Below are 27,875 nucleotides of genomic sequence, written 5' to 3'. Positions count from 1 at the left end.
GTGATTTTAAGTATTTATGTAGTAATATTTTTACTCAAGACTTACACATTCTTTTAGTTCAGATGACTGCCTGTGCAGGACACTTAGAAAATTATCAATGGTCTTGTGGTTCCATTTCACTGAATTCATGTGCTCTCTGGCATCCATGAGTTGGATGATTTGTTCTAAGGTCAAGGCAAGAAACCTCACCTGGTCTTCCACCTGTCAGGGCACATAGTGTTAAACATGATATAAACGGTACTTACAGATTGTAAACATTGACATGATGTAATAAATAATCAAGCTTTATAAACAAATAAAGGATTAGTAAATCATGATTATTCGTTTTTCACATGTAATAAAATAGCAGTTGTCTTACTGAACATTTTTATTTTTTGGATAACAGAAATTATATTAAAATTTACACTTTACAGTATATTCTTCTTACCGTAGCCTTGCCAATCAATGTGTACAGGGGCCCGGGAAATTGCACATTTTCTACACTATATTCTGCACCCTATAAGACAGACAGAGAAAAAATGTAATTTGTGATATGTTACATACAGTATATCTCATACTGTATGTCTTCCATTGCAGTTTTACTGTCAAGTGCATACCACAGGAGAAAAGACCCTGCACTGTATCCTATTTCAAATCATTTAAAATAGTCCTAACCAATAAAATGATCACATCTAGACAGTCTTGGTAAGACATGAACAATAAATTGCTGCAAAAAAATAAAAAATAAAAATCAGTGCTGTCAGTTGTAAGTTACTCACCATTTGCGACAGCAGGGTCAGAGACTCCGAGCTTATCATCTTGTACCGGCTGAGCCACTCGCAGGCATTGCATTGACTCTGCAGAGTAAAAAATATAACAAAAATGTACGTCCACATTTGGGGTTGTTTCATCATTGCACACATGCAATAGCTTTCTACGTTGTCGCTCAAGAGAATATTTCATCTCCATGGTGGAATCAGTTGGATTTATTCGAGAGTATAGAAAGGGAAAACGAAGAAGGCTAGGCTATGCCCGGCCGGAGATACAAGAGAAGAATTCCCCGTACAGTCTTATCATACGTATTTACTTTCACTTTCTACTTTCTTAGGCTGCTTTCTTAAGAGAGAGTATAGCGAATACTATAAGAAATAACTTCTCTTATCTATGCACTTTTAAATGTACTTACATATTAAAAGTGATAAAAAGTACTTTTAGACAATGCAGGTTTATAGCTCACTTTTTTTAATTCACTTTAGTTTACTAGACCGCAGTTCAATACAGACACGTCCTGGGTTAATGCAACGATTTTCCCACGCTATACAGGCAACTTAAATTTAACATATAGGTCAAAGTAATCCCACGGGTCAAGAAGACCTACCTTATTCCAAAGTATTTCAAGGTCGCTGAAGAAGGGGAAAACTCGTCCGGGTGTCACAGCAGGTTTGGCAACGGATAGAAAACACTTTCTGTTTAAATAACGTGTGACGTAGAGCGTTGCGCTTTGTAATGCAACGTGTTGACATAACCTCACTCTCATTGGATTTCACCGCACTTTCTCCTGCTGCAGTTCACTGGAATGCCACTGCAATGCAATCTTTTGTCACCATGCGAAAAGAATGGGCTGGCAAATTGCATTGCTTTGCCCATCAGTTCAGATATCAAAAGAATACTTAACTCCAGTATATTATTATTATATTATTATTATTATTATTATTATTATTATTATTAATTTCACTGATATACGACAAATGCAAAATAATTAAAAAAAGAAAGCTGATTTTATACAACCATGTCCAATAATAAAACTAGTTGACTTAAGGTCTTTTCTTTAAAGGAGACCTATAGGGGAAAATATCCATACACTTAGGGTGGAGTCAGCTAAAATGGGCCACTTTTTGGTTAATTGTCTAAACACCTATCAAATTAAGTGGACTTCAAATCAAATCATGTTTCTTTTTGTTATTTCAGGTCTCCTTTATAATTCTAAATACATAATGTGCTATAAAAAAAAATATGTTTTTGTTCCACAGTAATTAATTTGTCAAAGGTCACCCAAAAAGACAACCACACCATTATCATGTGAAATTGGCCACCTTATCAGGTTAAATGGACCATCAAATTTCAAACTAAACATGCCGATGAATCAATGAACAATTCATTTAATTTTAACAAATGTGTAGCATCACAACATGCCAAGTTAAAGGTTGTTCTCATAAAAACATTAGAACAAGACTTTAGTTATAAATAGGATATTTGGTACAATCTTTAGAACACTACAATCATAAAATTACATAAAAGTTACTCCTTTTATTCTCTCCTTACTCCACTGATGAAATATTTTCCCCTTTTTGGCATTTTCTTCTTCTCCATGTACTTTCTGTCCCTTTCGGCTCTCTCCCTTTCTTTTCTTACTTCTTGGGATTATGTCTGGAAAAATAAAGATTATGGAGTTAGACTGAATATGTTGTATACATGTATGATTTTGTTGATGAGTAATATAAAATATTGTTAAGATGAGCTGTAACAAAATACATGAAAATTCTATTGGAAAGTGGCCCATTTTAACTGAAAGTTGGTGGGCCATTTTACCTACCAACTTCAGGTAAAATGGGCCGCCGCATAAAATTGCATTTTCCTTATAAAATACATTTTATTTTATGCAAACCAAACATTGTATTTCAAAAAATATGCCCAAAAACTTCAAATGAAACACTGAATATGTCCTGTAACTTGAGTATTATCCACTTACAGAGCTTTTTACTTGAGACATGGTTGATAGTCGCACCCCCTACCACGCGGTTTTTGAAGACAGACTCACTTTGAAGTCTTGCCCCGCCCACCTTAGCAGCAGATTTTTTTTGTAGGGGGAATTATGAAAGAGCAGACATACTCTAACGTTAAATGGCCCTATAAACACCCTATGCAAAAACATACTTACAAAAAAAAAAAAAAAAAAAATTCAATAAAAAAGTTACAACTGTATGTGATGCCAATTATTTTATTCGAACTTTTATATTTAGAATTTAAGTTAGAATATTATACGAACAATCATGTACATAGCATATGTCTGCATCGTTATTTTCCATCCAAACAGAAGAAGAAAGCAACTATAGTTATAATTTATAATATATATATATATATATATATATATATATATATATTATATATTTTATAATAACTAATGAAGAGGTTTAATTGTTCAACATGATTGCTTCTGAAGCAAGTCTCTCCAGCACACATTTCTTTGGCCAATTTTTTGGATTTAGTCAATAACTGATCCAGGTGTTGTTTAATAATTCCTGGGGTAATTTACTCACCCCACATCTAATGGTTTGTCACGTCGTGTTTGACAGCGAGACAACAACAGGCGAAGGTAGGAAAGCGCAGCAACATTAGTTATGGTTAGTAAGAGGAGCCCAAGTATACGTTGGACATGGCGGAGGGCAAGTTAACAACTATAACAAGCTTTTGTCTCTAAATGTAAAGCGATTGAAAGCCCATTCCCAAAAATACGGCGACTTTCATACTGCAGTGGTTTTCTTACCGACCGCTCCCATTCCCTCAAGTGTAGCTACACAAATAACGTTATATTGTTCTGTTATTGCTATTATCAGATGACGCGTGACTTGAGCCATCTGACTTGCCTGAGGCTGGTTTCTCAATTGACCTAAATTGACTTAAATTGACCAGTCTCACATCCTTTGATGACACAGTGTGTCCACGCTTTGCTCTGCCATTCGTGTAGAGCGCCGTTGACTATAGCCTGCTCTAAATATTAGATAATTGGATTTTTACGTTTGATTTTCTGTTTATTTTTAGCCATAATAAATAAATTATAGAATAAAATAATAATAATCATAATATATATATATATATATATATATATATATATATATATATATATATATATATATATATATATATATATATTATTTATTTTTTTTTTTGCGTTCTTGAATTAATAGCCTAATATATATATATAAGTTAAATAAAATTAAATCAAATAAAAACTGTATTCAAATAAAATGCATGCTTTCATTATTGTTTAAAATTGTGCTTTTGGTTATTTGTAAGGAATTATAGGATATTTAAAAAGTATGATTGTGGCTCCCTATGAGTTGCATATGTCGCATACCCCATTTATGAGCCCCTGACCAATGTAGAGATGGACTGCGTCCTTTTTCATCCAAACGGTAAAAAGGAAACTACAAAGTGTGATATTAAAATACTCAGGCATTAAGCGTCTGAGTTTGTAGACGATGGACTGGTATAGTAAACTATATGGAAGCAACACCTTTTAGCTGACAAATCACTGAGAAAGGCGTGACTCAACAAGAATAAGTAGTTTCAATAAATAATATTTATTTCTTCATCTTATAAATAGTATAAAACATTTTTTCATTTTAAAACTTTTACAGCAAATAAATAAATAAATGAACACATTTAAATAACACAGAACAATAAAAAATTTATAAATATGTGGACCTAAATAAAATATCTCAAATATACCTGATAATCATGTGTATAGCTGAGTTGCTGACTAAATGAAATGTAATGAATACTTTATCCAAAGTGCTGTGCTTTTTCTTCAAGAAGAAGTGAACAAGTTAATAACTTCATCTGAGTGTTGCACAAAGAACAACCCTCATCAAAAGACAAAATAAATAGGTTTCAGTTTGTTAATTGGTCAGATATGTGTGAGAAACATAACCAGCTTGTTTCATTTGATTTTTTTCAAGTTTTCATAAAGAACACGTAAGGTAAACTGTTACGATCCTGCACAAATTAGTGCTACGTTCATTGAAATTAAATACAAAAGCGAGATAATTAGATAAACAACATCTATTAATAATTATTATTATTATTAGTTTTTTGTTTGTCCAGAATTCTTCAGTTTATGGAATATGTCACAAAGTCAAGCAGTTCTTTCCTGCTGTCGCCAGTTCCGTCTTTTAATATCTTGCTTACAATGATGTCCATCCTATTAAGGTGTCTTCTCACAGCTCCCCGGATCTGTTCCCATCCCTGAGCACTGTATTCCTTAAAAACACAAGAGAAACAACTCTAGATGAGTACAAAATGACTTTCCTTTTTATGCGAAGAAATTTTCCATCATTTTTATTTTTTACAAAGTAGCATTCACATAACAGAAGAGCAAATACAATTATCCTCTTATGGTTTTTATCGAGAGAGGTCAAAAGCCTATGGTGAAAAATCATGAAAATATGTGAAAAGTTTTGGCAATGGGCTTGGCAATGTCAGGAATGACTGGGGTAAACCATTAGGGTCATACAAAAGGGCAAGTAAAGATGACTGTGTCAAGGAAAATCTAAAGGTGTTTAGAGAGAGATAGAGAGAAAACAAAAAGCCTTGAGAGAGGAACCAGACTCAGCTGGTGGAGCCAGTCCTCCTCTGGCTTTACATTAATTATACTGTATATACAGTATTGTGCAAAAGTCTTAGGAACATAAGAAGTTTCAAGATTTGTCTTAAGATGGTTATTTATATCTTCAGCTTTGGTGTGTCAATATAAAGTATACATTTTAGACTTCCAAACGTTCCTTTTTTCCAAATAAAATAGAATAGAAGAACATGGAGCCCTGCAACAAATAGCATGGCCCCCACACAGCCCTTACTGATAATGGAGTCTGGGATTACATGAAGAAACAGAAGCAACTGAGACAGCCTAAATAGATAGAAGAACTGTGGCAAATTCTCCAAGAAGCTTGGAAAATCCTGTCTAACCTAGATAAACAGACGTACAGGTGTACACAGATGTACCTAGGAAAATTGGTGCTGTTTTGAAGGCAAAGGTGGTCACACCAGATATAGAAATAGCTTCTTTTTTTTTTTTTTTTTACTGGACTTAATATGATGCTAATTGATGAATGAAAACTATTTATGGCATTATTTCTGAAGAAATCCTCACTATGCAATGATTTTTACAAGTACCACAAACGTTTGCACAGTACTGTATATGTCAATATGTTTTGTGTAGTTTGTGTAATACATGTCATTCATTTATTGAATAGATTTAAGTGATCACATTTTTTCAATATGACAGATGGACCAAATTACAGCCAATGACTTCACATATTATTGTAATATTAAGCAATCAAATGAGAACTTACCTTTTTCTTTAGAATTTTCATTAAATCCCTGAAGTGACTTTTTATGCTTATCTCGTAAGCCTTCTTGTGTGATGACTTATGGTATTGAGCCACCTAAACAAAATGCAAACAATGAGCAAAAACAGTGAAAATAACATAATGTAACATGCACATAAGTTTAGCTGTTTTAAGCACACATGCAGGACACTATAATGCCTTAATACCAGCTGCAGTGATTTTAGGTATTTATGTAGTAATACTTTTACTCAAGACTTACACATTCTTTTAGTTCAGATGACTGCCTGTGCAGGACACTTAGAAAATGATCAATGGTCTTGTGGTTCCATTTCACTGAATTCATGTGCTCTCTGGCATCCATGAGTTGGATGATTTGTTCTAAGGTCAAGGCAAGAAACCTCACCTGGTCTTCCACCTGTCAGGGCACATAGTGTTAAACATGATATAAATGGTCCTTACAGATTATAAACATTGACATGATGAATAAATAGTCAAGCTTTATAAACAAATAAAGGATTAGTAACTCATGATTATTCGTTTTTCACATGTAATAAAATAGCAGTTGTCTAACTGAACATTTTTATTTTTTGGATAACAGAAATTATATTAAAATTTACACTTTACAGTATATTCTTCTTACCGTAGCCTTGCCAATCAATGTGTACAGGGGCCCGGGAAATTGCACATTTTCTACACTATATTCTGCACCCTATAAGACAGACAGAGAAAAAATGTAATTTGTGATATGTCACATACAGTATATCTCATACTGTATGTCTTCCATTGCAGTTTTACTGTCAAGTGCATACCACAGGAAAAAAGACCCTGCACTGTATCCTATTTCAAATCATTTAAAATAGTCCTAACCAATAAAATGATCACATCTAGACAGTCTTGGTAAGACATGAACAATAAATTGCTGCAAAAAAATAAAAAATAAAAATCAGTGCTGTCAGTTGTAAGTTACTCACCATTTGCGACAGCAGGGTCAGAGACTCCGAGCTTATCATCTTGTACCGGCTGAGCCACTCGCAGGCATTGCATTGACTCTGCAGAGTAAAAAATATAACAAAAATGTACGTCCACATTTGGGGTTGTTTCATCATTGCACACATGCAATAGCTTTCTACGTTGTCGCTCAAGAGAATATTTCATCTCCATGGTGGAATCAGTTGGATTTATTCGAGAGTATAGAAAGGGAAAACGAAGAAGGCTAGGCTATGCCCGGCCGGAGATACAAGAGAAGAATTCCCCGTACAGTCTTATCATACGTATTTACTTTCACTTTCTACTTTCTTAGGCTGCTTTCTTAAGAGAGAGTATAGCGAATACTATAAGAAATAACTTCTCTTATCTATGCACTTTTAAATGTACTTACATATTAAAAGTGATAAAAAGTACTTTTAGACAATGCAGGTTTATAGCTCACTTTTTTTAATTCACTTTAGTTTACTAGACCGCAGTTCAATACAGACACGTCCTGGGTTAATGCAACGATTTTCCCACGCTATACAGGCAACTTAAATTTAACATATAGGTCAAAGTAATCCCACGGGTCAAGAAGACCTACCTTATTCCAAAGTATTTCAAGGTCGCTGAAGAAGGGGAAAACTCGTCCGGGTGTCACAGCAGGTTTGGCAACGGATAGAAAACACTTTCTGTTTAAATAACGTGTGACGTAGAGCGTTGCGCTTTGTAATGCAACGTGTTGACATAACCTCACTCTCATTGGATTTCACCGCACTTTCTCCTGCTGCAGTTCACTGGAATGCCACTGCAATGCAATCTTTTGTCACCATGCGAAAAGAATGGGCTGGCAAATTGCATTGCTTTGCCCATCAGTTCAGATATCAAAAGAATACTTAACTCCAGTATATTATTATTATTATTATTATTATTATTATTATTATTATTATTATTATTATTATTAATTTCACTGATATACGACAAATGCAAAATAATTAAAAAAAGAAAGCTGATTTTATACAACCATGTCCAATAATAAAACTAGTTGACTTAAGGTCTTTTCTTTAAAGGAGACCTATAGGGGAAAATATCCATACACTTAGGGTGGAGTCAGCTAAAATGGGCCACTTTTTGGTTAATTGTCTAAACACCTATCAAATTAAGTGGACTTCAAATCAAATCATGTTTCTTTTTGTTATTTCAGGTCTCCTTTATAATTCTAAATACATAATGTGCTATAAAAAAAAATATGTTTTTGTTCCACAGTAATTAATTTGTCAAAGGTCACCCAAAAAGACAACCACACCATTATCATGTGAAATTGGCCACCTTATCAGGTTAAATGGACCATCAAATTTCAAACTAAACATGCCGATAAATCAATGAACAATTCATTTAATTTTAACAAATGTGTAGCATCACAACATGCCAAGTTAAAGGTTGTTCTCATAAAAACATTAGAACAAGACTTTAGTTATAAATAGGATATTTGGTACAATCTTTAGAACACTACAATCATAAAATTACATAAAAGTTACTCCTTTTATTCTCTCCTTACTCCACTGATGAAATATTTTCCCCTTTTTGGCATTTTCTTCTTCTCCATGTACTTTCTGTCCCTTTCGGCTCTCTCCCTTTCTTTTCTTACTTCTTGGGATTATGTCTGGAAAAATAAAGATTATGGAGTTAGACTGAATATGTTGTATACATGTATGATTTTGTTGATGAGTAATATAAAATATTGTTAAGATGAGCTGTAACAAAATACATGAAAATTCTATTGGAAAGTGGCCCATTTTAACTGAAAGTTGGTGGGCCATTTTACCTACCAACTTCAGGTAAAATGGGCCGCCGCATAAAATTGCATTTTCCTTATAAAATACATTTTATTTTATGCAAACCAAACATTGTATTTCAAAAAATATGCCCAAAAACTTCAAATGAAACACTGAATATGTCCTGTAACTTGAGTATTATCCACTTACAGAGCTTTTTACTTGAGACATGGTTGATAGTCGCACCCCCTACCACGCGGTTTTTGAAGACAGACTCACTTTGAAGTCTTGCCCCGCCCACCTTAGCAGCAGATTTTTTTTGTAGGGGGAATTATGAAAGAGCAGACATACTCTAACGTTAAATGGCCCTATAAACACCCTATGCAAAAACATACTTACAAAAAAAAAAAAAAAAAAAAAAATTCAATAAAAAAGTTACAACTGTATGTGATGCCAATTATTTTATTCGAACTTTTATATTTAGAATTTAAGTTAGAATATTATACGAACAATCATGTACATAGCATATGTCTGCATCGTTATTTTCCATCCAAACAGAAGAAGAAAGCAACTATAGTTATAATTTATAATATATATATATATATATATATATATATATATATATATATATATATTATATATTTTATAATAACTAATGAAGAGGTTTAATTGTTCAACATGATTGCTTCTGAAGCAAGTCTCTCCAGCACACATTTCTTTGGCCAATTTTTTGGATTTAGTCAATAACTGATCCAGGTGTTGTTTAATAATTCCTGGGGTAATTTACTCACCCCACATCTAATGGTTTGTCACGTCGTGTTTGACAGCGAGACAACAACAGGCGAAGGTAGGAAAGCGCAGCAACATTAGTTATGGTTAGTAAGAGGAGCCCAAGTATACGTTGGACATGGCGGAGGGCAAGTTAACAACTATAACAAGCTTTTGTCTCTAAATGTAAAGCGATTGAAAGCCCATTCCCAAAAATACGGCGACTTTCATACTGCAGTGGTTTTCTTACCGACCGCTCCCATTCCCTCAAGTGTAGCTACACAAATAACGTTATATTGTTCTGTTATTGCTATTATCAGATGACGCGTGACTTGAGCCATCTGACTTGCCTGAGGCTGGTTTCTCAATTGACCTAAACTGACTTAAATTGACCAGTCTCACATCCTTTGATGACACAGTGTGTCCACGCTTTGCTCTGCCATTCGTGTAGAGCGCCGTTGACTATAGCCTGCTCTAAATATTAGATAATTGGATTTTTACGTTTGATTTTCTGTTTATTTTTAGCCATAATAAATAAATTATAGAATAAAATAATAATAATCATAATATATATATATATATATATATATATATATATATATATATATATATATATTATTTTTATTTATTTTTTTTTTTGCGTTCTTGAATTAATAGCCTAATATATATATATAAGTTAAATAAAATTAAATCAAATAAAAACTGTATTCAAATAAAATGCATGCTTTCATTATTGTTTAAAATTGTGCTTTTGGTTATTTGTAAGGAATTATAGGATATTTAAAAAGTATGATTGTGGCTCCCTATGAGTTGCATATGTCGCATACCCCATTTATGAGCCCCTGACCAATGTAGAGATGGACTGCGTCCTTTTTCATCCAAACGGTAAAAAGGAAACTACAAAGTGTGATATTAAAATACTCAGGCATTAAGCGTCTGAGTTTGTAGACGATGGACTGGTATAGTAAACTATATGGAAGCAACACCTTTTAGCTGACAAATCACTGAGAAAGGCGTGACTCAACAAGAATAAGTAGTTTCAATAAATAATATTTATTTCTTCATCTTATAAATAGTATAAAACATTTTTTCATTTTAAAACTTTTACAGCAAATAAATAAATAAATGAACACATTTAAATAACACAGAACAATAAAAAATTTATAAATATGTGGACCTAAATAAAATATCTCAAATATACCTGATAATCATGTGTATAGCTGAGTTGCTGACTAAATGAAATGTAATGAATACTTTATCCAAAGTGCTGTGCTTTTTCTTCAAGAAGAAGTGAACAAGTTAATAACTTCATCTGAGTGTTGCACAAAGAACAACCCTCATCAAAAGACAAAATAAATAGGTTTCAGTTTGTTAATTGGTCAGATATGTGTGAGAAACATAACCAGCTTGTTTCATTTGATTTTTTTCAAGTTTTCATAAAGAACACGTAAGGTAAACTGTTACGATCCTGCACAAATTAGTGCTACGTTCATTGAAATTAAATACAAAAGCGAGATAATTAGATAAACAACATCTATTAATAATTATTATTATTATTAGTTTTTTGTTTGTCCAGAATTCTTCAGTTTATGGAATATGTCACAAAGTCAAGCAGTTCTTTCCTGCTGTCCCCAGTTCCGTCTTTTAATATCTTGCTTACAATGATGTCCATCCTATTAAGGTGTCTTCTCACAGCTCCCCGGATCTGTTCCCATCCCTGAGCACTGTATTCCTTAAAAACACAAGAGAAACAACTCTAGATGAGTACAAAATGACTTTCCTTTTTATGCGAAGAAATTTTCCATCATTTTTATTTTTTACAAAGTAGCATTCACATAACAGAAGAGCAAATACAATTATCCTCTTATGGTTTTTATCGAGAGAGGTCAAAAGCCTATGGTGAAAAATCATGAAAATATGTGAAAAGTTTTGGCAATGGGCTTGGCAATGTCAGGAATGACTGGGGTAAACCATTAGGGTCATACAAAAGGGCAAGTAAAGATGACTGTGTCAAGGAAAATCTAAAGGTGTTTAGAGAGAGATAGAGAGAAAACAAAAAGCCTTGAGAGAGGAACCAGACTCAGCTGGTGGAGCCAGTCCTCCTCTGGCTTTACATTAATTATACTGTATATACAGTATTGTGCAAAAGTCTTAGGAACATAAGAAGTTTCAAGATTTGTCTTAAGATGGTTATTTATATCTTCAGCTTTGGTGTGTCAATATAAAGTATACATTTTAGACTTCCAAACGTTCCTTTTTTCCAAATAAAATAGAATAGAAGAACATGGAGCCCTGCAACAAATAGCATGGCCCCCACACAGCCCTTACTGATAATGGAGTCTGGGATTACATGAAGAAACAGAAGCAACTGAGACAGCCTAAATAGATAGAAGAACTGTGGCAAATTCTCCAAGAAGCTTGGAAAATCCTGTCTAACCTAGATAAACAGACGTACAGGTGTACACAGATGTACCTAGGAAAATTGGTGCTGTTTTGAAGGCAAAGGTGGTCACACCAGATATAGAAATAGCTTCTTTTTTTTTTTTTTTTACTGGACTTAATATGATGCTAATTGATGAATGAAAACTATTTATGGCATTATTTCTGAAGAAATCCTCACTATGCAATGATTTTTACAAGTACCACAAACGTTTGCACAGTACTGTATATGTCAATATGTTTTGTGTAGTTTGTGTAATACATGTCATTCATTTATTGAATAGATTTAAGTGATCGCATTTTTTCAATATGACAGATGGACCAAATTACAGCCAATGACTTCACATATTATTGTAATATTAAGCAATCAAATGAGAACTTACCTTTTTCTTTAGAATTTTCATTAAATCCCTGAAGTGACTTTTTATGCTTATCTCGTAAGCCTTCTTGTGTGATGACTTATGGTATTGAGCCACCTAAACAAAATGCAAACAATGAGCAAAAACAGTGAAAATAACATAATGTAACATGCACATAAGTTTAGCTGTTTTAAGCACACATGCAGGACACTATAATGCCTTAATACCAGCTGCAGTGATTTTAGGTATTTATGTAGTAATACTTTTACTCAAGACTTACACATTCTTTTAGTTCAGATGACTGCCTGTGCAGGACACTTAGAAAATGATCAATGGTCTTGTGGTTCCATTTCACTGAATTCATGTGCTCTCTGGCATCCATGAGTTGGATGATTTGTTCTAAGGTCAAGGCAAGAAACCTCACCTGGTCTTCCACCTGTCAGGGCACATAGTGTTAAACATGATATAAATGGTCCTTACAGATTATAAACATTGACATGATGAATAAATAGTCAAGCTTTATAAACAAATAAAGGATTAGTAACTCATGATTATTCGTTTTTCACATGTAATAAAATAGCAGTTGTCTAACTGAACATTTTTATTTTTTGGATAACAGAAATTATATTAAAATTTACACTTTACAGTATATTCTTCTTACCGTAGCCTTGCCAATCAATGTGTACAGGGGCCCGGGAAATTGCACATTTTCTACACTATATTCTGCACCCTATAAGACAGACAGAGAAAAAATGTAATTTGTGATATGTCACATACAGTATATCTCATACTGTATGTCTTCCATTGCAGTTTTACTGTCAAGTGCATACCACAGGAAAAAAGACCCTGCACTGTATCCTATTTCAAATCATTTAAAATAGTCCTAACCAATAAAATGATCACATCTAGACAGTCTTGGTAAGACATGAACAATAAATTGCTGCAAAAAAATAAAAAATAAAAATCAGTGCTGTCAGTTGTAAGTTACTCACCATTTGCGACAGCAGGGTCAGAGACTCCGAGCTTATCATCTTGTACCGGCTGAGCCACTCGCAGGCATTGCATTGACTCTGCAGAGTAAAAAATATAACAAAAATGTACGTCCACATTTGGGGTTGTTTCATCATTGCACACATGCAATAGCTTTCTACGTTGTCGCTCAAGAGAATATTTCATCTCCATGGTGGAATCAGTTGGATTTATTCGAGAGTATAGAAAGGGAAAACGAAGAAGGCTAGGCTATGCCCGGCCGGAGATACAAGAGAAGAATTCCCCGTACAGTCTTATCATACGTATTTACTTTCACTTTCTACTTTCTTAGGCTGCTTTCTTAAGAGAGAGTATAGCGAATACTATAAGAAATAACTTCTCTTATCTATGCACTTTTAAATGTACTTACATATTAAAAGTGATAAAAAGTACTTTTAGACAATGCAGGTTTATAGCTCACTTTTTTTAATTCACTTTAGTTTACTAGACCGCAGTTCAATACAGACACGTCCTGGGTTAATGCAACGATTTTCCCACGCTATACAGGCAACTTAAATTTAACATATAGGTCAAAGTAATCCCACGGGTCAAGAAGACCTACCTTATTCCAAAGTATTTCAAGGTCGCTGAAGAAGGGGAAAACTCGTCCGGGTGTCACAGCAGGTTTGGCAACGGATAGAAAACACTTTCTGTTTAAATAACGTGTGACGTAGAGCGTTGCGCTTTGTAATGCAACGTGTTGACATAACCTCACTCTCATTGGATTTCACCGCACTTTCTCCTGCTGCAGTTCACTGGAATGCCACTGCAATGCAATCTTTTGTCACCATGCGAAAAGAATGGGCTGGCAAATTGCATTGCTTTGCCCATCAGTTCAGATATCAAAAGAATACTTAACTCCAGTATATTATTATTATTATTATTATTATTATTATTATTATTATTATTAATTTCACTGATATACGACAAATGCAAAATAATTAAAAAAAGAAAGCTGATTTTATACAACCATGTCCAATAATAAAACTAGTTGACTTAAGGTCTTTTCTTTAAAGGAGACCTATAGGGGAAAATATCCATACACTTAGGGTGGAGTCAGCTAAAATGGGCCACTTTTTGGTTAATTGTCTAAACACCTATCAAATTAAGTGGACTTCAAATCAAATCATGTTTCTTTTTGTTATTTCAGGTCTCCTTTATAATTCTAAATACATAATGTGCTATAAAAAAAAATATGTTTTTGTTCCACAGTAATTAATTTGTCAAAGGTCACCCAAAAAGACAACCACACCATTATCATGTGAAATTGGCCACCTTATCAGGTTAAATGGACCATCAAATTTCAAACTAAACATGCCGATAAATCAATGAACAATTCATTTAATTTTAACAAATGTGTAGCATCACAACATGCCAAGTTAAAGGTTGTTCTCATAAAAACATTAGAACAAGACTTTAGTTATAAATAGGATATTTGGTACAATCTTTAGAACACTACAATCATAAAATTACATAAAAGTTACTCCTTTTATTCTCTCCTTACTCCACTGATGAAATATTTTCCCCTTTTTGGCATTTTCTTCTTCTCCATGTACTTTCTGTCCCTTTCGGCTCTCTCCCTTTCTTTTCTTACTTCTTGGGATTATGTCTGGAAAAATAAAGATTATGGAGTTAGACTGAATATGTTGTATACATGTATGATTTTGTTGATGAGTAATATAAAATATTGTTAAGATGAGCTGTAACAAAATACATGAAAATTCTATTGGAAAGTGGCCCATTTTAACTGAAAGTTGGTGGGCCATTTTACCTACCAACTTCAGGTAAAATGGGCCGCCGCATAAAATTGCATTTTCCTTATAAAATACATTTTATTTTATGCAAACCAAACATTGTATTTCAAAAAATATGCCCAAAAACTTCAAATGAAACACTGAATATGTCCTGTAACTTGAGTATTATCCACTTACAGAGCTTTTTACTTGAGACATGGTTGATAGTCGCACCCCCTACCACGCGGTTTTTGAAGACAGACTCACTTTGAAGTCTTGCCCCGCCCACCTTAGCAGCAGATTTTTTTTGTAGGGGGAATTATGAAAGAGCAGACATACTCTAACGTTAAATGGCCCTATAAACACCCTATGCAAAAACATACTTACAAAAAAAAAAAAAAAAAAAATTCAATAAAAAAGTTACAACTGTATGTGATGCCAATTATTTTATTCGAACTTTTATATTTAGAATTTAAGTTAGAATATTATACGAACAATCATGTACATAGCATATGTCTGCATCGTTATTTTCCATCCAAACAGAAGAAGAAAGCAACTATAGTTATAATTTATAATATATATATATATATATATATATATATATATATATATATATATATTATATATTTTATAATAACTAATGAAGAGGTTTAATTGTTCAACATGATTGCTTCTGAAGCAAGTCTCTCCAGCACACATTTCTTTGGCCAATTTTTTGGATTTAGTCAATAACTGATCCAGGTGTTGTTTAATAATTCCTGGGGTAATTTACTCACCCCACATCTAATGGTTTGTCACGTCGTGTTTGACAGCGAGACAACAACAGGCGAAGGTAGGAAAGCGCAGCAACATTAGTTATGGTTAGTAAGAGGAGCCCAAGTATACGTTGGACATGGCGGAGGGCAAGTTAACAACTATAACAAGCTTTTGTCTCTAAATGTAAAGCGATTGAAAGCCCATTCCCAAAAATACGGCGACTTTCATACTGCAGTGGTTTTCTTACCGACCGCTCCCATTCCCTCAAGTGTAGCTACACAAATAACGTTATATTGTTCTGTTATTCCTATTATCAGATGACGCGTGACTTGAGCCATCTGACTTGCCTGAGGTTGGTGTCTCAATTGACCTAAATTGACTTAAATTGACCAGTCTCACATCCTTTGATGACACAGTGTGTCCACGCTTTGCTCTGCCATTCGTGTAGAGCGCCGTTGACTATAGCCTGCTCTAAATATTAGATAATTGGATTTTTACGTTTGATTTTCTGTTTATTTTTAGCCATAATAAATAAATTATAGAATAAAATAATAATAATCATAATATATATATATATATATATATATATATATATATATATATATATATATATATATATATATATATTTTTTATTTTTTTTTTTTTTTTTTTTGCGTTCTTGAATTAATAGCCTAATATATATATATATAAGTTAAATAAAATTAAATCAAATAAAAACTGTATTCAAATAAAATGCATGCTTTCATTATTGTTTAAAATTGTGCTTTTGGTTATTTGTAAGGAATTATAGGATATTTAAAAAGTATGATTGTGGCTCCCTATGAGTTGCATATGTCGCATACCCCATTTATGAGCCCCTGACCAATGTAGAGATGGACTGTGTCCTTTTTCATCCAAACGGTAAAAAGGAAACTACAAAGTGTGATATTAAAATACACAGGCATTAAGCGTCTGAGTTTGTAGACGATGGACTGGTATAGTAAACTATATGGAAGCAACACCTTTTAGCTGACAAATCACTGAGAAAGGCGTGACTCAACAAGAATAAGTAGTTTCAATAAATAATATTTATTTCTTCATCTTATAAATAGTATAAAACATTTTTTCATTTTAAAACTTTTACAGCAAATAAATAAATAAATGAACACATTTAAATAACACAGAACAATAAAAAATTTATAAATATGTGGACCTAAATAAAATATCTCAAATATACCTGATAATCATGTGTATAGCTGAGTTGCTGACTAAATGAAATGTAATGAATACTTTATCCAAAGTGCTGTGCTTTTTCTTCAAGAAGAAGTGAACAAGTTAATAACTTCATCTGAGTGTTGCACAAAGAACAACCCTCATCAAAAGACAAAATAAATAGGTTTCAGTTTGTTAATTGGTCAGATATGTGTGAGAAACATAACCAGCTTGTTTCATTTGATTTTTTTCAAGTTTTCATAAAGAACACGTAAGGTAAACTTTGTTACAATCCTGCACAAATTAGTGCTACGTTCATTGAAATTAAATACAAAAGCGAGATAATTAGATAAACAACATCTATTAATAATTATTATTTTTTTTTGTTTGTTTGTTTTTTTTTTTTTTTTTTTGTCATAAGTCTTTGTTTGTCCAGAATTCTTCTTCAGTTTATGGAATATGTCACAAAGTCAAGCAGTTCTTTCCTTCTGTCCCCAGTTCTGTCTTTTAATATCTCAGCAGGGTCTTTGCATGGCTTGCAATGATGTCCATCCTATTAAGGTGACTTCTCACAGCTCTCCGGATCTGTTCCCATCCCTGAGCACTGTATTCCTTAAAAACACAAGAGAAACAACTCTAGATGAGTACAAAATGACTTTCCTTTTTTGTTGAAGAAATTTTCCATCATTCTTATTTGTTTTTACAAAGTACCATTCACATAACAGAAGCGCAAATACAATTATCCTCTTATGGTTTTTATCGAGAGAGGTCAAAAGCCTATGGTGAAAAATCATGAAAATATGTGAAAAGTTTTGGCAAAGGGCTTGGCAATGTCAGGAATGACTGGGGTAAACCATTAGGGTCATACAAAAGGGCAAGTAAAGGTGACTGTGTCAAGGAAAAACTAAAGGTGTTTAGAGAGAGAGAGAGAGAGAGAGAGAGAGAGAGAGAGAGAGAGAGAGAGAAAGTCTTGAGAGAGGAATCAGACTCAGCTGGTGGAGCCAGTCCTCCTCTGGCTTTACATTAAATATACTGTTTATACAGTATTGTGCAAAAGTCTTAGGAACATAAGAAGTTTCAAGATTTGTCTTAAGATGGTTATTTATATCTTCAGCTTTGGTGTGTCAATATAAAGTATACATTTTAGACTTCCAAACATTCCTTTTTTCCAAATAAAATAGAATAGAAGAACAGGGTGCCCTGCAACAAATAGCATGGCCCCCACACAGCCCTTACTGATAATGGAGTCTGGGATTACATGAAGACACAGAAGAAACTGAAAAAGCCTAAATAGATAGAAGAACTGTGGCAAATTCTCCAAGAAGCTTGGAAAATCCTGTCTAACCTAGAAAAACAGACGTACAGGTGTACACAGATGTACCTAGGAAAATTGGTGCTGTTTTGAAGGCAAAGGTGGTCACACCAGATATTGAAATAGCTTCTTTTTTTTTTTTTTTTTTTTTACTGGACTTAATATGATGTTAATTGATGAATGAAAATTATTTATGGCATTATTTTTGAAGAAATCCTCACTATGCAATGATTTTTACAAGTACCACAAACGTTTGCACAGTACTGTATATGTCAATATGTTTTGTGTAGTTTGTGTAATACATGTCATTCATTTATTGAATAGATTTAAGTGATCAAATTTTTTCAATATGACAGATGGACCAAATCACAGCCAATGACTTCACATATTATTGTAATATTAAGCAATCAAATGAGAACTTACCTTTTTCTTTAGAATTTTCATTAAATCCCTGAAGTGCCTTTTTATTCTTATCTCATAAGCCTTCTTGTGTGATGACTTATGGTATTGAGCCACCTAAACAAAATGCAAACAATGAGCAAAAACAGTGAAAATAACATAATGTAACAAGCACATAAGTTTAGCTGTTTTAAGCACACATGCAGGACACTATAATGCCTTAAGACCAGTTGCAGTGATTTTAAGTATTTATGTAGTAATATTTTTACTCAAGACTTACACATTCTTTTAGTTCAGATGACTGCCTGTGCAGGACACTTAGAAAATGATCAATGGTCTTGTGGTTCCATTTCACTGAATTCATGTGCTCTCTGGCATCCATGAGTTGGATGATTTGTTCTAAGGTCAAGGCAAGAAACCTCACCTGGTCTTCCACCTGTCAGGGCACATAGTGTTAAACATGATATAATCGGTACTTACAGATTGTAAACATTGGCATGATGAATAAATAGTCAAGCTTTATAAACAAATAAAGGATTAGTAACTCGTGATTATTCGTTTTTCACATGTAATAAAATAGCAGTTGTCTAACTGAACATTTTTATTTTTTGGATAACAGAAATTATATTAAAATTTACACTTTACAGTATATTCTTCTTACCGTAGCCTTGCCAATCAATGTGTACAGGGGCCCGGGAAATCGCACATTTTCTCCACGATGTTCTGCACCCTATAAGACAGACAGAGAAAAATGTAATTTGTGATATGTTACATACAGTATATCTCATACTGTATGTCTTCCATTGCAGTTTTACTGTCAAGTGCATACCACAGGAAAAAAGACCCTGCACTGTATCCTATTTCAAATCATTTAAAATAGTCCTAACCAATAAAATGATCACATCTAGACAGTCTTGGTAAGACATGAACAATAAATTGCTGCAAAAAAATGTTTAAAAATAAATCAGTGCTGTCAGTTGTAAGTTACTCACCATTTGCGACAGCAGGGTCAGAGACTCCGAGCTTATCATCCTGTACCGGCTGAGACACTCGCAGGCATTGCATTGACTCTGCAGAGTAAAAAATATAACAAAAATGTACGTCCACATTTGGGGTTGTTTCATCATTGCACACATGCAATAGCTTTCTACGTTGTCGCTCAAGAGAATATTTCATCTCCATGGTGGAATCAGTTGGATTTATTCGAGAGTATAGAAAGGGAAAACGAAGAAGGCTAGGCTATGCCCGGCCGGAGATACAAGAGAAGAATTCCCCGTACAGTCTTATCATACGTATTTACTTTCACTTTCTACTTTCTTAGGCTGCTTTCTTAAGAGAGAGTATAGCGAATACTATAAGAAATAACTTCTCTTATCTATGCACTTTTAAATGTACTTACATATTAAAAGTGATAAAAAGTACTTTTAGACAATGCAGGTTTATAGCTCACTTTTTTTAATTCACTTTAGTTTACTAGACCGCAGTTCAATACAGACACGTCCTGGGTTAATGCAACGATTTTCCCACGCTATACAGGCAACTTAAATTTAACATATAGGTCAAAGTAATCCCACGGGTCAAGAAGACCTACCTTATTCCAAAGTATTTCAAGGTCGCTGAAGAAGGGGAAAACTCGTCCGGGTGTCACAGCAGGTTTGGCAACGGATAGAAAACACTTTCTGTTTAAATAACGTGTGACGTAGAGCGTTGCGCTTTGTAATGCAACGTGTTGACATAACCTCACTCTCATTGGATTTCACCGCACTTTCTCCTGCTGCAGTTCACTGGAATGCCACTGCAATGCAATCTTTTGTCACCATACGCAAATTGCATTGCTTTGCCCATCAGATCAGATATCAAAAGAATACTTAACTCCAGTATATTAAGGGGTCCAAGCACCGAAAGTGCAGGAACCCTATTGTATTTGTTCTGATTTTGTTATTATTAGGGGTCCAAGCATCGAAGGTGCAGGAAACCTATTTTATTTGTTCCGATTTTCTTATTATTTTTCTTATTACCACTACTCAGGCGTGGAATAAATTCTGCCCTAAAAGTGTCGTAGAGACTCCAAAATTGGCAGGATAGTTCCAAATCCCCCGACTACTCAGGCATACAGACACACGTCGGTCAGACACTAGTTGGCGTTATTGTCAACAAAACAAACTAAAATCACAATTTGGGCCATAACTCCTGAACCGTAATGGCTAGAAACAAATGATTTGTTCCTGTGATTCCTTGCATCATGCCGAAGAGTTTTGCCTCCTGTCAGAGTTTTGCTACGCCCCTTCGTTTTCCTGCTATTTTGGATTGTTTAAAAAAAATTCAAAACGAACTCATCCTATGCCGTTTGTCCGATCGGAACCAAACCAGTGCAGAAAGATTAAGCAGAGTCCCAATATGAAAAATTATCAAAGGAATTTTGAAATTCTGATTTATCCTATAACAGAAGGCAAAAACGTTCGTAGTGGGCATGTCCATTTTACTAAAACGGTTATAACTTTTGAACAGATTGAAATATTATCACCAAATTTGGTACAGGTAAGTATGGGCTCACTCTGAGGACACACACAAAATATTGCACACCTTTGCCTCTTGGTGGCGCTATAATAATTACAAAACTAAAAATGGCTTTAACTATGGAACCGATCGACTTGAAATTTTGCATGCACTGTCTATGAGGATAGTCGCATATCTTTAAAAATATGGCTGCCATCGACCAATCAGCTTTCAGCAGCTTTTATATAGGTTTAAATGAGGCCGATCAGAACTAAACTTGGTATGCCTATTTGTCTCTTGGCCCAAGAGGTCTGTGTAAAACTTGAAAAAAATTGGCCACCAGGAGGCGCTATCGTGTTTTACATCCGTGTTATCCATTGGATATACCGCTGTTTTTCACAAAGAAACACGTTATTCATACCATATTGTAGATCTCCTCATTCTGAACAACTTTACCTTAAGGACCATTGGTGTGAAAGAAAACGTTCAATAAATACTTGAGATTATTTTAAAAGATGACTTTTTCAAACTAGTCCTAGGCAGTTCACCCGATTGGAACCAAACCAGTGCAGAAACATTCTCTGGAGTCCAAAAATGAAAAGTTATCAAAGGAAGTTTGACATTTTTATTTATCGTCAAAAGGTACGCCAAAATGTTCATAATGGGCATTTTTTACAAAAAACGGTTATAACTCTTGAACAGAATTAGATATTGTTACCAAATTTGGTTCACATATGTATGGAGTATTCTAAGGACACACAAAAACAGTTGTGAACCTCCACCTCTTGGTGGCACTATAAAAGTAAAAATGTTAAAATGGATCTAACCTTGGGACAGCTGGGCCGATTTATTTGAAAAATCTGTGACTAAGGTGCCATCAAGGTCTATAAGGACAGTCATATACCTAGAAAAACATGGCCATCAACAAAATAATATTTTAGCAGCTATTCCTTGTCCGTTCACCTGATCAGAACCAAACCAGTGCAGAAAGATTCTCTGGAGTCCCGTTATTAATAATGATAAAAAAAAAGTTTTAACCTTCGATTCAATGTTGCAAAGCTACACCAAAACATAAGCTGTTTGCATTGCCACTTTTACTTAAACAGTTATGGATGGATGGACTTGAATGTAATAAGATATTTTCACAAAATTTGAGACATTTATGTATGGGGTCATTCGGAGGACATATGAAAAAAATTGCATACCTTTGCCTCTTGGTGGTGCTATAACAGTCAGGAATGTAAAAAATACAAAATCTGTGTGATACCTCACCTGAAGTTTCTCAAAATTAAGGCACTTTAACATTGTTTTAGTTGTTTCTAATTAGGCTGGCTTGACTTGTCCCGCACCGTTCGGCGTAAACCCACGAATTAGGTGTCAAATCGACCGGACTATTTATGACACCTGTGCTATGACTTTTCTAAGGGATTGGGGGGGTACGGTGCACCCCTGGGGGCAAAAAAACATCCTGAAAAATCCCATAGACTTTGCTTTGCGACAAACTTTGACGGATCATATCTCCGGATCAGAGTTTCGTAGAGAAATGTTGGTGGACTCATTTAATATGGCCTATCAAGCAATTTTGGAGCATTACATGAGATTGGGGGTAAGATGTACCCCTGGGGGGTAAAACCAGCTCAAAAATGCCCCATAGGCATGCTATGGCAATTGTTTTTTCCCTACTATGACAAGACAATGAATTTTGTGGGATCACATCTCACAATCAGAATGTCGTAGAGACATAGGGGCAGGCTCATTTCACTCGGACTACCAATCAGTCTTTAAGTATCATCTTGGAAATGGTGTAGCCACACCCTAGCAAAAATGTACGGCACCCTAGCAACCACCCCCATAGACTTCCATTCAGAATGGCTCAGAAGGATATCTTCCAAACAGAATGTTGTAGACACTTGGGGATTGGAGTCAGGTTAGTAATCAGCCAATAAGAATCTCTCTGGTCACTGGCTAGCCGCGCTGTGGCAACCATTTAGAGCACCCTTGCAACCAAACCCCATTGACTTCCATTAAAAATGGCTGAGAGGAATATCTTTGGATCAGAATGTCCTAAAGAAATGACAGTTGGCTTGTTTGACTTGGGTAAGCAATCAGTCTTCTTGTATCCATTTTAAAAACTGCTTAGCCACGCTCTAACAACCATTTAGAGCACCCTAGCAACCAGCCCCATTGACTTCCATTCAAAATGGCTGAGTGTGATATCTTTGGATCAGAATGTCCTAGAGACATGAGAGTTGGTTTGTTTTAATTGGGAGAACAATCAGACTTCAAGTATCATCATGGAAACTATTTAGCCACACTCCAGCAACCATTTGAGCACCTTAGCAACCAAACCCAATTGATGTCCATTCAAAAAGGCTGAGAGTGTTATCTTTGGATCAGAATGTCCTAGAGAAATGACAGCAGGCTTGTTTTACTTGGGAGAGCAATCAGACATCAGGTATCATCATGGAAACTACTTTGCCATGACCTAGCAACCATTTAGAGCACCCTAGCAACCAAACCTCATTGACTTCCATTCAAATGGCTGAGAGTGATATCTTTGGATCAGAATGTCCTAGAGAAATGACAATTTGCTTGATTTACTTGGGTGAGCAATCATTCTTCAAGTATCATCATGGAAACTACTTAGCCATGCCCTAGCAACCATGTAGAGCACCCTAGCAACAAAACCCTATTGACTTCCATTCAAAATCGCTTAGATGGGCATCTCAGGATCAGAATGTCGTAGAGACTTAATAATTGGCTCATTTGACTCAGGCTGGCAAGGAGCGTTTTGAGTATAACCCTGTTAACTGCCTAGCAACCAAATGGAGTTAACCTAGTAACCGAGTAACAAATCACATATCTCTGCACCAGAACAACATAGAGACTTCCAGTTTCATTCATTTGACTCAGGGTAGCAAGGAGCCTTTTGAGTATCAGCTTGATTACTGCCTAGCAACCAGATGGGGTTTCCCTAGCAACCATGTAATAAATCACATATCTCTGCACCAGAACATCGTAGAGACTTCTGGTTTCATTCATTTGATTTAGGGTAGCAAGGAGCCTTTCATTGTCACCTTGGTAACTGCCTAGCAACCAGATGGGGTTACCATAGGAACCAAGTAACAAATCACATATCTCTTCACCATAACATTGCAGAGACTTCGGTTTCATTCATTTGACTCAAGGTAGCAAGGAGCCTTTTGAGTATTACCTTAGTAACTGTCTAGCAACCAAATAGGGTTACGCTAGCAACCAAGTAACAAAACGTATCTCTCTGCACCAGAACATCGTAGAGACATCTGTTTTTTTTTTGTTTGTTTTTTTTTCATTGGACTCAGGGTAGCAAGGAGCCTTTTCAATATCACGTTGGTAACTGCCTAGCAACCAGATGGGTTTAACCTAGCAACCAAGTAACAAATCACATATCTCTGCACCAGAACATTGAAGAGACTTCCAGTTTCTTTCATTTGACTCAGGGTAGCAAGGAGCCTTTTGAGTATCATCTTGATAACTGCCTAGCAACCAGATGGGGTTACCCTAGCAATCAAGTAACAAATCACATATCACTGCACCAGAACATCAGAGAGACTATCGGATTTGTTAATTGGACTCAGGGTAGCAAAAAGCCTTTTCAATATCACCTTGGTAAATGCCTAGCAACCAGATGGGGTTAACCTAGCAACCAAGTAACAAATCATGTATCTCTGCACCAGAACATCATAGATATTTCCTGTTTCATTCATTTGACTCAAGGTAGCAAGGAGCCTTTTGAGTATTATCTTAGTAACTGCATAGCAATCAAATGGTGTTACCCTAACAACCATGTAACAAATCACATATCTCTGCACCAGACCATCGGAGAGACATTAGGTTTCATTCATTTGACTCAGACAAACAAGTCAATCAAAAATCACATTTTGGGCCATAAATCTTGAATCATTTTGCTTCAAAAATGTATGGATTCAACAACTGGAGTCATATGGATTGATTTTATGCTACCTTTATGTGCTTTTTACAGCTTCAACATTTTGTTACCCAATGTTCAACAAATTTACTTAAGGCAGAATTTATTCTGTCACTTTGTATTATTTGGCATCTACTGGATCATTTCTGTCAATTCTGATTATTATGTTTATTTCTTCACATGTGCTTGGACCCCGATGATTGCCGCTTGTGGCTATTATTATTATTATTATTATTATTATTATTATTATTATTATCATTATTAATTTAACTGATTTTATACAACCATGTCCTATAACAAAACTAGTAGACTTAAGGTCTTTTCTTTAAAGGAGACTTGAAAAATATCTATACACTTAGGGTGAAATCAACTAAAATGGGCCACTTTTTGGTTAATTGTTTAAACACCTATCAAATTAAGTGGACATCAAATCAAATCATGTTTCTTTTTGTTATTTCAGGTCTCCTTTATAATTCTAAATACATAATGTGCTATAAAAAAATATGTTTTTGTCCCACAGTAATTAATTTGTCAAAGGTCACCCAAAAAGACAACCACACCATTATCATGTAAAATGGGCCACCTTATCAGGTTAAATGGGCCATCAAATTTCAAACTAAACATGCCGATGAATCAATGAACAATTCATTTAATTTTAAAACAAAATGACATGACAAAGTAGCAGGACAATGAACATGTTTGTGTGTGCATGTCTATATGTTTCTTAAACTGTGTAGCAACAAATGTGTAGCATCACAACATGACAAGTTAAAGGTTGTTCTCATAAAAACATTAGAACAAGACTTTAGTTATAAATAGGATATTTGGTACAATCTTTAGAACAATACAATCATAAAATTATGTAAAAGTTACTCCTTTTATTCTCTCACTCCACTGATGAAATATTTTCCTCTTTTTGGCATTTTTTTCTTCTCCATGTACTTTCTGTCCCTTTCGGCTCTCTCCCTTTCTTTTCTTACTTCTTGGGATTATGTCTGGAAAAATAAAGATTATGGAGTTAGACTGAATATGTTGTATACATGTATGATTTTGTTGATGAGTAATATAAAATATTGTTAAGATGAGCTGTAACAAAATACATGAAAATTCTATTGGAAAGTGGCCCATTTTAACTGAAAGTTGGTGGGCCATTTTACCTACCAACTTCAGGTAAAATGGGCCGCCGCATAAAATTGCATTTTCCTTATAAAATACATTTTATTTTATGCAAACCAAACATTGTATTTCAAAAAATATGCCCAAAAACTTCAAATGAAACACTGAATATGTCCTGTAACTTGAGTATTATCCACTTACAGAGCTTTTTACTTGAGACATGGTTGATAGTCGCACCCCCTACCACGCGGTTTTTGAAGACAGACTCACTTTGAAGTCTTGCCCCGCCCACCTTAGCAGCAGATTTTTTTTGTAGGGGGAATTATGAAAGAGCAGACATACTCTAACGTTAAATGGCCCTATAAACACCCTATGCAAAAACATACTTACAAAAAAAAAAAAAAAAAAAAAAAAACAAATTCAATAAAAAAGTTACAACTGTATGTGATGCCAATTATTTTATTCGAACTTTTATATTTAGAATTTAAGTTAGAATATTATACGAACAATCATGTACATAGCATATGTCTGCATCGTTATTTTCCATCCAAACAGAAGAAGAAAGCAACTATAGTTATAATTTATAATATATATATATATATATATATATATATATATATATATATATATATATATATTATAATAACTAATGAAGAGGTTTAATTGTTCAACATGATTGCTTCTGAAGCAAGTCTCTCCAGCACACATTTCTTTGGCCAATTTTTTGGATTTAGTCAATAACTGATCCAGGTGTTGTTTAATAATTCCTGGGGTAATTTACTCACCCCACATCTAATGGTTTGTCACGTCGTGTTTGACAGCGAGACAACAACAGGCGAAGGTAGGAAAGCGCAGCAACATTAGTTATGGTTAGTAAGAGGAGCCCAAGTATACGTTGGACATGGCGGAGGGTAAGTTAACAACTATAACAAGCTTTTGTCTCTAAATGTAAAGCGATTGAAAGCCCATTCCCAAAAATACGGCGACTTTCATACTGCAGTGGTTTTCTTACCGACCGCTCCCATTCCCTCAAGTGTAGCTACACAAATAACGTTATATTGTTCGGTTATTGCTATTATCAGATGACGCGTGACTTGAGCCATCTGACTTGCCTGAGGTTGGTTTCTCAATTGACCTAAATTGACTTAAATTGACCAGTCTCACATCCTTTGATGACACAGTGTGTCCACGCTTTGCTCTGCCATTCGTGTAGAGCGCCGTTGACTATAGCCTGCTCTAAATATTAGATAATTGGATTTTTACGTTTGATTTTCTGTTTATTTTTAGCCATAATAAATAAATTATAGAATAAAATAATAATAATCATATATATATATATATATATATATATATATATATATATATATATATATATATATATATATTATTTTTATTTTTTTATTTTTTTTATTTTTTTTTGCGTTCATGAATTAATAGCCTAATATATATATATAAGTTAAA

The 27,875-nt window shown here is 34.4% G+C and overlaps 4 protein-coding genes across 14 annotated transcripts in view; all 4 read right to left on the bottom strand.

Moving 5' to 3' along the window:
- The window catches only part of ifnphi1 (interferon phi 1), a 33,919-nt gene that overhangs the window by 2,292 nt on the left and 3,752 nt on the right, over positions 1 to 27,875 (bottom strand). Inside the window, exons 1-6 of one of the 8 annotated variants that reach the window (XM_051716229.1) lie at positions 20,286 to 20,417; positions 7,079 to 7,535; positions 6,748 to 6,816; positions 6,367 to 6,522; positions 6,111 to 6,203; positions 4,322 to 5,019 (exon numbers count right to left, since the gene is read on the bottom strand). In XM_051716229.1, the coding sequence (XP_051572189.1) occupies positions 4,870 to 5,019; positions 6,111 to 6,203; positions 6,367 to 6,522; positions 6,748 to 6,816; positions 7,079 to 7,222 (612 nt within the window). In that variant the 5' untranslated portion in view covers positions 7,223 to 7,535; positions 20,286 to 20,417 and the 3' untranslated portion in view covers positions 4,322 to 4,869. The other 7 variants (XM_051716232.1, XM_051716228.1, XM_051716226.1 and 4 more) reach the window with 7 other exon arrangements.
- Positions 2,071 to 27,875, bottom strand: part of LOC127451485 (interferon a3-like) — a 29,741-nt gene continuing 3,936 nt past the window's right edge. Inside the window, exon 7 of one of the 4 annotated variants that reach the window (XM_051716225.1) lies at positions 2,071 to 2,406. In XM_051716225.1, the coding sequence (XP_051572185.1) occupies positions 2,401 to 2,406 (6 nt within the window). In that variant the 3' untranslated portion in view covers positions 2,071 to 2,400. Of the gene's footprint in view, positions 2,407 to 8,597; positions 8,737 to 14,909; positions 15,053 to 25,507; positions 26,294 to 27,875 lie in introns of those variants that run through there. The other 3 variants (XM_051716224.1, XM_051716221.1, XM_051716223.1) reach the window with 3 other exon arrangements.
- On the bottom strand, positions 10,651 to 13,995 carry LOC127451488 (interferon a3-like). Its single transcript, XM_051716236.1, has 5 exons — positions 13,407 to 13,995; positions 13,076 to 13,144; positions 12,695 to 12,850; positions 12,439 to 12,531; positions 10,651 to 11,348 (listed from the first exon to the last, which is right to left on the bottom strand). Exons 1-5 carry the CDS (start codon positions 13,548 to 13,550, stop codon positions 11,199 to 11,201), a joined length of 612 nt encoding a protein of 203 aa, XP_051572196.1. The 5' UTR covers positions 13,551 to 13,995; the 3' UTR covers positions 10,651 to 11,198.
- LOC127451487 (interferon a3-like) lies at positions 16,983 to 20,601 on the bottom strand. Its single transcript, XM_051716235.1, has 6 exons — positions 20,427 to 20,601; positions 19,828 to 19,905; positions 19,497 to 19,565; positions 19,116 to 19,271; positions 18,860 to 18,952; positions 16,983 to 17,736 (listed from the first exon to the last, which is right to left on the bottom strand). The coding sequence occupies exons 1-6, from the start codon at positions 20,583 to 20,585 to the stop codon at positions 17,632 to 17,634; spliced, it is 660 nt and encodes a 219-aa protein (XP_051572195.1). The 5' UTR covers positions 20,586 to 20,601; the 3' UTR covers positions 16,983 to 17,631.

Source organism: Myxocyprinus asiaticus, chromosome 14 (genome assembly GCF_019703515.2).
Source record: "Myxocyprinus asiaticus isolate MX2 ecotype Aquarium Trade chromosome 14, UBuf_Myxa_2, whole genome shotgun sequence".
NCBI classification, from domain to species: Eukaryota; Metazoa; Chordata; class Actinopteri; order Cypriniformes; family Catostomidae; genus Myxocyprinus; species Myxocyprinus asiaticus.
Note: the sequence above shows the minus strand (reverse complement) of the source record. Positions and strands in the feature narration are given on the sequence as shown.

Excerpts from the sequence above, each read along its gene's own strand:
- LOC127451488 (XM_051716236.1), bottom strand. The coding sequence starts at position 13,550 with ATGTGTGCAATGATGAAACAACCCCAAATGTGGACGTACATTTTTGTT. Across the intron at positions 12,532-12,694 it reads CATCTGAACTAAAAGAATGT|GTGGCTCAATACCATAAGTC; the intron begins GTAAGTCTTGAG and ends CATTTTGTTTAG. Across the intron at positions 11,349-12,438 it reads TGAAAATTCTAAAGAAAAAG|GAATACAGTGCTCAGGGATG; the intron begins GTAAGTTCTCAT and ends TGTGTTTTTAAG.
- LOC127451487 (XM_051716235.1), bottom strand. The coding sequence starts at position 20,585 with ATGAGAGTGAGGTTATGTCAACACGTTGCATTACAAAGCGCAACGCTC. Across the intron at positions 19,566-19,827 it reads TGACCCTGCTGTCGCAAATG|GGTGCAGAACATCGTGGAGA; the intron begins GTGAGTAACTTA and ends TCTGTCTTATAG. Across the intron at positions 19,272-19,496 it reads CATTGATTGGCAAGGCTACG|GTGGAAGACCAGGTGAGGTT; the intron begins GTAAGAAGAATA and ends GTGCCCTGACAG.